Here is an 11628-nt window from a genome sequence, read left to right as displayed (position 1 = left end):
GAACACTATATCAAAAACTAAGGATGTACTGTATGGTGACTAACATAACATAATAAAAAATTATTATTAAAAAATAAATTTAGACGATTGTCTAAGTCAAAAAAATGTCAAAAACAAAACAAAAAACATTTACAAATCATGTATCTGGTAAGGGGTAAATATCCCAAATATATAAACAACTCATACAATTCAATAGCAACAAACAAACAAACGATCTGAATAAACAATGGACAGAGGGTCTGAATTTTTCCAATGAAGACATACAGATGGCCAACGAGTCCATGAAAAGGTGCTCAACATTGCTATTCACCGGTGAAATGCAAATCAGAACTACAATGAGATATCACCTCATGAATCTTGGAATGGTCAGTATTGAAAATGCAAGAATCAAGTGTTGGTGGGATGTGGAGAAAAGGGAACCCTGTGCACTGTTGGTAGGGATGTAAATTGGGGCAACCACTGTGGAACAGTGTGGGGTTCCTTGAGACATTAAAAATAGAAATGCTCTATGATCCAGCAATTCCATTTCTGAGCATTTATCTGAATAAAACAAAAACACAAATTTGAAAAGATGTAAACACCTCCATTTCATTGCAGCATCATTACGAAAGCCAAGACATGGAAACAACCTAGATGCTCATCAATGGTCAAATGGATAAAGAAAGTGTGCTGTACCAGCTGATGCATGGCAGTGTTGAATCACCATATTGTACACCTGAAAATAATGTAACAACGGATCTTAACTATGCTGGAATTCAAATAAACCAGAAATTGTCATATATCCATATAGGAAGTCTCGGGATAGGAAGTCTAGGGAAATCATACTAGTCTCTCGATAGATGATGATAGATGATAGATAGTAGATAGTAGATAGATAGATAGATAGATAGATAGATAGATAGATAGATAATAGATAGATAGATAGAGAATGGAATGTACTCAGCATAAAAATGAATACTTGGGGCATTTGTGATAGCATGGATGAAACTTGAGGGCATTAAGTTCAGTGAAATAAGTGAGACATAGGAAGATAAATACAATATGATCCCACTTCTGTGTGGAATCTTAAAAACAAGAACAAAATCAAACCAAAAATGTAGCTATCCAGAACATATTGGTAGTAGCTTGAGCTAGGGGGTGTGGAGTGGGTGAAATGGGCAAAAGTATCCAAAGGTACAAATTTCCAGTTATAAAATGAGTAAGTCATGGAGATGTGATGTCTAGCATGATGACTCTAGCTAACAAAACTGTGCTGTAGATTTGAAAGGAGCTAGGAGAGGGGATCTTGACAACTGTCATCATGAAAGAAAGTTTGTAACTGTGTATTATGACATGTTAACTGGACTTGTTTTGATCACTTTGCAATACATACAAATATCGAATCATTCCATTATACACTTGAAATTAATACAACGTGACATCAATTATATGTTAACAGCATCAACAAAAACAAATTAATGACAAGGGACAGTTCATCCATAATATTGGCTCAGGGCTCAGTCCCAACTATTGTGGGCCCAGGTGAGGGTTGCAGGCATTCTTAGCCTATAGCATGGCTATCCATTGGCTGAGGCTTAAAGGCGACGATGATAAAGTCTACATCATCCAGAAGAGCAATTAAGGAGTAAAAAAGAATGTCAACAGACCCAAGTGAAAATTGTGGTTTTGTATTTTCCTGTATGATGAAATTATATAAATGTCCTTAGACGCCAAGTACAGTTTTATTAATCTGACTAATACAACTACGGTTATTCCTTCAGGAAGTCTAGGGAAATTTTACGTGGCATGATATATGTCTTTTGAAAATAAATCATATTTGAGAAATCAAGGTGGTCCCGTAAATGATAGGAAGATTTTCAAATATTTCTGTTCCAAGGTTGGGAAGACCTGTGGAAATGTATGAAAATGGATAAACGGAAAAACTGTATGTATATCAGACAGAGAAGAAAACTTAGAAAACAGAGTTTTCTGAAACTGTAAATAGAAGTTGAATTCTAAGAAATGGAAATTTTTGGAAATTCATAGGAGAAAATTCTATTTCACAATGATCAAAATTCGTGACTTTGAGCCCTGCAGTCAAGGGCACTTCTTCACCACCAGGACACTTGTCATTTTTATAGATGCCATCCTGAAGAATCTCATTAGAGCCTCCTTTATGTCTCTGTTCCTCAGGCTGTAGATGAAGGGGTTCAGCATGGGTGAGACCACCGTGTACATCACCGAGGCCACTGCACCTGCATGGGAGCTCTGGGTAGCAGCAGAGCTAAGGTACACTCCCAGGACTGTGCAATAAAACAAGGAGACAACTGAGAGGTGAGATGCACAGGTGGAAAATGCTTTATACTTGCCCTGAGCTGATGAGATTCTATGTATGGAGGAAATAATCTTAGAGTAAGAGTAAAGGATCCCAGCAAGAGGACCACCAGCGAGCAGCACAGCTGAAATGTACATCACTGTGTCATTAAGAAAGGTGTCAGAACAGGCAAGTTGGATCATCTGATGGAGTTCACAGAAGAAGTGGGGGATTTCCACCTCTGTACAGAAGGAAAGCTGCAACACCATTAAGCTTTGTAACAAGGAATTCAGGACACTCATGATCCAGGACACCAGAACCAGCAGTCCACAGAGCCAGGGGTTCATGATGACCGTGTAGTGCAGGGGGTGACAGATGGCCACAAAGCGGTCATAGGCCATCACAGCCAGAAGAAAGTTGTCCCAGCCTGCAAAGAGTGTGGAAAAACAGATTTGGCTGATGCATCCTGTATAGGTTATAACTTTGCTCTGTGTCTGTACATTCACCAGCATCTTTGGGATGATTGCAGAGGTGAAACAAATGTCTACAAAGGACAGGTTTGTGAGGAAGAAGTACATGGGGGTGTGGAGGTGGGAGTCAGAGCTGATGGCCAGGATGATGAGCAGGTTTCCAAACACTGTGATCACATACATGGAGAGGAAAAGCCCAAATATGAGGGGCTGCAGTTCTGAATCATTTGATAATCCCAGAAGAAGAAATTCTGAAATGCGGGTGTCATTGCCTGGTCCCATGTGGTTGTTATGATGACTAGAAATTAGGGGAAAATGATTTTTTAACACAATTAGGCATTAGTATCATGGCAGAAATGCTATAGTTACAACTTGGGGGGGGGGCAAAGAACGAGTTGGCCTCCCCACTGCAGCTGAGACTTCAATACACAAGGAATCCTTCATTCACATCATGTTCCTTGCACATCAATAAAAATGGATCCCTTCCTTATTTCCAAGTGTTAGTTTACATCCTGGAATCTATTTTAATGGTCCCATATTGGCACACTGCAGACTTCTGGGACCATTGCCTACCAGGAACTTCTCACCCCCAGCTATAATATTTAGGAAAGAAGGACAATTATCATATGGTTTCATTCATTTATGGAACATAAGAAATAGCAGGGAGATCATTAGGAGAAGGAAGGGAAGAATGAAGGTGGGTAAACAGAAGGGGGAATGAACCATGAGAGACTATGGACTCTGGGAAACAAATTGAGGGCTTCAGAGGGGAGGGGGGGAATGGGATAGGCTGGTGATGGGTATTAAGGAGGGCACATATTGCATGGTGCACTGGGTGTTATAGGCAATTAATGAATCACGGAACCCTACATCAAAAACTAAGGATGTACTGTATGGTGACTAATAAAACAAAATAAAAAAAATATTATAAAATAATAATAATAATAATAATTAGGAAAGAAGTGATACTAGTTAAGCTCTCAACATCAAATTATCATTACCCTCATGATATAGAAAAGTACCCAAATTCCTGGTGGTAAGAATCCCATGAACACATAATTTGGTGCTCAATTTTAATGTGACCATTTTGTCTTGTATTTAGAGAAGTAAAACAAAAAACAAAACAAAACAAAACAACCCTAAAAGGAGACAGAGAAAAGGAAGAGGGGGAAGAAAGGACAAATAAGCCCAGGTGGGCCCCAAGATATCGTGATGATGAGAAAGCTTCCCTGCTTCTGGCTGCATTTCAACCCTAGGTATATGCCCTTGATGCCGAGAATAACTAATAAAACAGCAAAAAGGAATTTCTCCAAAAGAGAAAGGAGTGCTATGTTTATAAGACACCTTAATGTATGAACATCCACTAGAAATATGAGCAAAAGGAACAAATCCACAGTTGACCCCAGAAAATATACAACACACAAATATAGGGGGGATTTATCAAGATGAAATTGTAAAAGACTTTTCTAAATGATATTAAATGCAAAATTTTTGAATTAGTGAATGAGTTTTGAACCTTAGATCTACCACACCTTAGCTGTTTGAATTTGGGGAGACAACCAATTCATTTTAAAATGTTATTCTCGCTGGAATAGTGGAGGTAGTGGTACCCTCCTCCTCAGGTGGTCGACAGATTGCATCCATATGTGTAAAAAGTTGAGCATAGTTCCTTCCTGTTAGTATATGAATGGTTGTTCTCTTTGTTCAGTCATCTTTGTATGTGTGTGTGTACATACATGCAGATTTGTGTGTTTGCAGGTGCACACATGCTTGATCATAATATAAACACATGCTTACTGTGGACAATAAAAAAATTGGAATCTACTGCAGTAAAGGGGGGAAAAAGTGGTTTTAACAGAAGCCAGTGCCTGTTCATGTGGAAAAACAGTATGAATGAAGAGTCCATCAGAAGACCAAGTTGCAGAGGGAAAAGGCAGTGAGTGGGTGCTGATGTTACATCAGAATCCAAGGAGCCTGTACTGACTGCTCCACTGGCCTCCTCATGGGGTCCACCTCAGGCCCCTGATCTAAGTGTCATTCCTGTCCCTATGCCCTGTTTATTTGATCACACATGTTTTTATGTGGCCAGAGAGTGGATGAGGCTGGCTCTCCTCTGACTTTCCTTGGTGGCATTCATTCCTTTGTTGCCTTGGGCTTTGGGGTTTGCTCTTTGTTTGACATAAAATCCAGGGATATACACCAGTCCTGCTTCTCTGTTCCTTGTCTGACATGCAGAAACCTTCCCAAATCATACTCTGTAAAATCTTACATGTTGCATGATGGTCTCTCCTCTTTCTTTCTTTCTTTTTTAATAATATATTTTATTATGTTATGTTAGTTACCGTACAGTATATCCCTAGTTTTTTATGTAAAGTTCAATGATTCATTATTTGCATATAACACCCAGCGCTCCATGTAATACGTGCCCTCCTTAATACCCATCACTGGCCTATCCCATTCCCCCACCCGCTCCCCTCTGAAGCCCTCAGTTTGTTTCCCAGAGTCCATCGTCTCTCATGGTTCATTCCCCCTTCTGTTTACCACCCTCATTCTTCCCTTTCTTCTCCTACCGATCTTCCTACTTCTTATGTTCCATAAATGAGTGAAACCATATGATAATTATCTTTCTCTGCTTGACTTATTTCACTCAGCATTATCTCCTCCTGTATATGATTTATCCTTGAAGACCTGGTGTCATATGAGCAGTTATTTCCCTCATCTGCTTTGTTCACATCTTTATGTTCACAAAGGTGTGCATTTTTATAGAAACAAGTTTTAAGGAAAAGAAAATCCATTACATAGAAAGAATGGTGGGGAAAATAAACTCATGTTAAATGTGGTGGATTCAAATAACTGTCGTCAACAAAACTGAACCATAATCTAATACTAACACTTTATAGAAAAGATATACAATAGCAACAATCACATCAACATGGGTCTCTAATTCCGGAAGAAATGGCTAAAAGCTTGGGAATAAAAGAACAGGAAAATATACTTTTTAATACAGAGTACAGGAAGCAGTAGCTCATTATAATTTGATCGTATGTGACCACAAATGGACTCAATCATGTTTATGAAAAGATGCAGGGGATCTTTAGTTGAATAGGAAAGAACATGTTTCACATAACAACAGGAGGTGAATGCTATTTAAAGAAATCTCAGGAGATGTACTGTATGGTGAATAATATAATATAATAAAAATATTATTATGAATAAAAAAAAGAGTCATACTTTGCAATAGGTGAGTCCCAGAGGAGGAAAAACTCACATGCCCAAATATGTTACCTGGGTTGTTCATAGTATCAAAAGATTGTAACAACTTAAATGTCCTACAAAGAGGCAATATTGAAGTAAACTATGATATCATTGAGCCACTTAATGGAGTATTACACAGCCATTGAAATGGAAGTAAACACAGAATGCAAATTGTTTCTGTGCTATCGTGACAATTAACTATTTTACAAAAATACTAGTTATGTAAAAACTTGAAGGAAAAATGGACTTTCTAACGAATAACGAGTAGTATGATTGGTGGGTTTTGTTTCTCTTCATTCCCATGGAGTTCAAGTAATGCTATAGTAATAATACAATATAAAAATAATAAAATTATTAAAAAAAAGAAATCTCATTTCAGAATACAAAATGGTAGAAATAAGGACAATTAGATGTGCAATAAGATGGCAGTATGTGTAAAAAGCAATTCTTACTACTAAGGATGCAGAAGAATTCCAGTGTTTCAAAGTAATGAGGGGGACATGATGTCATCAACTGATCATTTCAACCACTCAAACCAGGTAGGCTTTTGCTTGATCCTACACATACATCTATACACAATACATGGAAAAAGTGGCCAACAGCAAACCTGGTGAAAAAATCACCATTCTTTGCTTATGAGAATACAATCAAAACACACACAAAAACACACAGATCCCAGTGCATGAAAGCAAGGCACTTGCAAAAACAATTTGCATATCTGAAGTAAAAGGCTAACAAAGTCAAAAATATATTCGGCCTCCTTAGTATTAAAATAGTTGCAAAGTAATGCCCCTTGGCATATCCCTTCATTCATCTTAAGTACAGTTTCCCCCCGGTGGATACCAATGGGAGAGACGACTGTGATATATAGGTCTCAAAAACTGCTGTCACAAGGTACTATTTACCTCCACGGACCTGGATCCTTCTAATAAATACAGAGTAAGCTAAGTGCACCCCACCCGAAAATTTTTTAAATACCCTCGCTCCAGTGCTCACGCTTCCAAGCCTAATGCTCTCTTTTCCTACTCCTCTTACCTGCAAAACTCTTTGAATATGTTCTAATTTCACTGGAACCTCTTTATGTCCCCCAGTCCTTCCTCTGTCCCATCCAACTGGACTTCCATTCCCACCACGTACTGTGATCCCTGTATTGCTGAGTCCAAGGAACACTTCTTTTTAAAATATATTAAATGAATTATTTTTATGGATTATGTAAGTTTATTTACTTACCAGTGTCACAGCATGTCTTTGTAAAGCTGCCAACATCAGCCACCCCTTTTTTTTTCAAATCCTTTGAGATTTTATTGAACTGCTACAGTACATTCTTAGTTTTTGATGTTGTGTTCCATGATTCATTGTTTGCGTATAACACCCAGTGCTCCATGCAATATGTGCCCTCCTTACTATCCTTCACTGGGCTAGCCCATCCCCCACCCCCCTCTAAAACCCTCAGTTTGATTCCCAGAGTCTGTAGTCTCTCATGTTTCATTTCTTAAATGAATTATTTTTAACCTTTGTAATCAACCCAGCAAACAAACATACAATCTCTTGGCTCTGGGACAGGCTGGTTAGGCTCTCAGGTAACTTCAGGGAAATGTTCTCAGGTTCCATTCTCTCTGATCCATTTCTGAAACACCTGTTGAACTCTCAGACTCACCTAGGTGAGGTCTGTAAGATGAATGTCACCGAGTGGAGTTCTGAATTCCTCTGTAGGTGGTTGATGATGGAGACCCAAGCTCTGTTCCCAGACAGGACAGCAGGAAACAGTGAAGCATGAGTCCCCCAGCCAGACTTAGGAACCCAATAGCAGCAACCATGTCCTGTTCTGCACAAGGATGCACCACGGAAAGGGACTGCAGTGGGGGAGATATTTACAGCTCCCTGTGTCTGGTCATTAGGCGCTGTTTCTTTTGTCACTCCCACCTCTGAGCATATTATTTCCCCATGGACCACTGGTCTGCAAATTTCCAGAAAGAAAATTTTTTTCCAGCCAATTCTCTATTCCCAGGAGACCAGATGAGAAGTCAGGTGAATCCAGTTTTTCTTCTCCATGATCTTGCCTGGCTTCCAGAGTTTTGTCCAAATCTAAGACTGAGGGACCTACTTAATCAGGTCCCATCGACCTCCAAAGGTTTGTCTTATGGCACAGAAGATCTCCTGATATCTCTAGAAAAATACTACTCCCCTCTTCAACAAGAGAGGGGTATGTTAATTTGCTATAAACATATGGATACTGTGCCATTGTCTTCATGATGCTTTTGACTAACCACCCAGGTGATTCATGCCAGTAATAACAATGAAGAGCTGCCACTTAGTGCTATATTTTAAAAAGTGTGTTATTATGAGGTATTTACATCATTTTATGCCCCATATACTGAGCTGAGAATCCTATGTGGATTGTTTCATTTCATTTTTACAAAAATCCACTCTGTAAGGTCTGGGCAATAATGAACCTTAATCCAAACGTGCAAAAGTGGGGCTCAGATGTGAAATGAGCTGTCCCAAGTTATGAGCTGAGGGAGTAGGAGTTTTGGCTGGAAATCCACCAAGATATTTCCAGTTCTCATCCTTTAAATTATTAATTCTCAACCAGTGGCGATTTTGCCTCCAGTAGACACTTGACAGTTATGGAGAAATCTCTGGTTGTCATAACTAGAGAGGTGCTACTGGCACCTAGTGGCTTGAGGCCAGGGATGCTCTCCCTCTCCTACAATGCACAGGATGGCCCCACCACAAAGAATTATCTAGCACAAATGTCAGCAGTGGAGAGGTTGAGAAACACTATTCTAGACCAGAACTTCTCCAACATTAACATGCATTTGAATCACTTCGGGATCCTGTTCACATTCAGATTCTGATTTGGCAGGATGTGGGTGAAGCTGAGGGATCATATAATGGTTACTGTTTCTAGTTGATACTGGTGCCACCAATTCAGGTCTGTGGACCAGTCTTTGAGTACTAAGGCTGTGGTTCAGTGTTTGAGTCAGGGATAGTTGTTTCTAGACCTTCTTTACCAAGAATCCTCATGCTCATCTCAGGTCTGATCTTAGGTGGTCACATGATGGACTCAGTAGGTGAGCTTGCACATGTTCAAGTTTATGGCTGCCTCTTGAGGATTTCCCTCTTGAGCTATGCTGCCTCAGGGGAGGGATGATGCCAGATGGAAGAGATGCATAGGGCAAGGTATGGGGAAAGGGCGTGGAGCTTCCATGCCTTCTCCAGGTGTGCCACTCTACCATCTCCATGTGTTCACCAACCTGGAAGCTCTCTGAACCATCTTTTGGGTTTTATGGAAGCTTCATTATATGGACACAATTGATTAAATCATTGTCCATTGGTGATTAGACTCCATCTCCAGCCCCTCTCCTGTCCCAGAAGTCAGGAGGTGGGACCTAAAGTTCCAGTCCTCTAACCACATGTTTGGTCCTGCTGGCTAGAAGCCCCTCTCCATAGGTACTTTCCCAAAGTCACCTCATTAACCTACAAAACGACATCTTTATTGCTCTCATCACTTAGAAAATTTGAAGTTTTAGAAGCTCTGTGCCACAAATGGGGATGAAGACCAAATGTGTGTGTGTGTGTGTATATATATATATATATATATATATATATATATATATACACATTTTTTTAAGTGATGGGAAATTGTATCGGTATGCTAAACAGAGTGATAAAGACCCTTTAATAATAAAATAGAGTAATTTGTGTAAGTTCTCAATATTAGTAAAACAATCAGCTTTTGTGTGTTTTCTCATAATTAGTTTGCAAATGCTTAATTATTTTACTTTCAAATTATTAACTTACATTTAGAAGTGGATAAGACTCAGGATTTGATATCTTGGGGACTCAATTATTTTTAAGTATAAATCACATTTTTAAGTATAATACCACAGTTTTAAGTGTAGTACTGGAAGAAGACTTGATTGGTATTCTGTCACCATGATTCCAGTTCTCGAACTCTGGCACAGTGGTTCTCAACCAGACGTGATTTTGCCCCTGGAGATATTTAGACCATGTCTGAAGGGATCTTGCTGAACATTTATAATCCCCAAAACAAATCTTTATCCAGCCCCAAGTGTCAACAGTGAGAAGGTGAAAAATATGATTCTAGACCAGCACTTCTCTATCTTCATTGTGCATACAAATCACCAAAGTTTGTAGTTAAAATGCAAATTCTGAATCATTAGGTGTCCGGTGGGCCCAGGGACTCAGAATTTCTTTATTTCTTTCTTTATTTATTTTTTATTACATTCAGGTAGCCACTGTATAGTATACATCATTAGTTTTTGACGTAGTTTTCTATGATTCATTAGTTGTGTATGGCTCAGCATTTCTAACCAGCTCCCAGGTGGTGGTGATGCTGCAGGTCCTGTTCTGTGGGGCACAGTTTGAGAGCAAGGCTCCCTTCCTGTGTTAGAATCATGTGTAGGTAACTTTAGGTCTTCTCCACTGGGAATCTTCAGTGTTTATAATTTTGAAAGAAAAGATTTTCACATAACTCTATCGGTATTGACAAATTCTCTGATCAAGTCTTCCATATAAGGGCTATTAGGTGACAGCAAATAGAGAGTACAGCTAGTAGAAGGAATAAGCTTGCTAATCAGTGATCTCAATATAAAAAGATTATGCATATGGGACTAGTGTAATCACAATGGTCCTCTAAAAGTGGAAAAGAGAGAACAAAGAATTGGAATCTGAGAGATATTCTCAGACTCTAGACTGCAGGCTTTGAAGATGGAAAAGGGCCAGGAGACAAGAAAGGTAGGAGCTGAGGTGCCCTTCAACACATGACTGGATTAAGAAGATGTGGTCCATATATACAATGGAATATTACTCAGCCATCAAAAAGAATGATTCCTCCACGTTTGCTGCAACATGGACAGGACTGGAGGAGATAATGCTAAGCGAAATAAGTCAAGCAGAGGAAGACAATTATCATATGATTTCACTCATTTATGGAACATAAGAAGTAGGAAGATCAGTAGGAGAAGAAAGGGGGGGTTACAGAAGGGGAAATGCACCATGAGAGACTATGGACTCTGGGAAACAAACTGAGGGCTTCAGAGGGGAGGGGGGTGGGGGAATGGGATAGGCTGGTGATGGGTAGTAAGGAGGGCACGTATTGCATGGTGCACTGGGTGTTATACGCAAGTAATGAATCATGGAACTTTATATCAAAAACTAGGGATGTACTGTATGGTGACTAACATAATATAATAAAAATTATTATTATTAAAAAAAAGAAATATGTCAAGCAGAGAAAAACAATTATCATATAGTTTCAATCATACGTGAAACATAAGGAATAGTGCAGAAGACCATAAGGGAAAGGAGGGAAAACTGAATGGGAAGAAATCAGAGAGGGAGACAAACCATGAGAGACTGTGGACTCTGGGAAACAAACTGAGGGCTTCAGAGGGGAGGGGGGTGGGGAGATGGGTTAGCCCAGTGATGGGTATTAAGGAGGGCACATGTTGTGATGAGAACTGGGTGTTATATGCAACTAATGAATCATTGAACACTACATCAAAAACTAATGATGTACTATATGTTGGCTTACTGAACATAATAATAAAATAAAAATAAATTCAAAATGAAAAAAAAAAAAAA

General features: G+C 39.2%; 1 protein-coding gene across 1 annotated transcript; it reads right to left on the bottom strand.

Moving 5' to 3' along the window:
- Positions 1-2076: 2076 nt before the first annotated feature.
- LOC103656807 (olfactory receptor 7A17-like) lies at positions 2077-3045 on the bottom strand. The gene has a single exon (XM_008684229.1). It carries the CDS (start codon positions 3043-3045, stop codon positions 2077-2079), a length of 969 nt encoding a protein of 322 aa, XP_008682451.1.
- Between the last annotated feature and the right edge of the window lie 8583 nt (positions 3046-11628).

The sequence above is a fragment of the Ursus maritimus genome, unplaced genomic scaffold, assembly GCF_017311325.1.
Source record: "Ursus maritimus isolate PB19 unplaced genomic scaffold, ASM1731132v1 scaffold_37, whole genome shotgun sequence".
Taxonomy (NCBI): Eukaryota; Metazoa; Chordata; class Mammalia; order Carnivora; family Ursidae; genus Ursus; species Ursus maritimus.
The sequence above is the reverse complement of the archived record's forward strand: the minus strand, read 5'-3'. Positions and strand labels throughout refer to the sequence as shown.

Bases quoted from the DNA above. Each gene is read 5' to 3' on its own strand.
- LOC103656807 (XM_008684229.1), bottom strand. From the start codon at position 3,045: ATGGGACCAGGCAATGACACCCGCATTTCAGAATTTCTTCTTCTGGGA.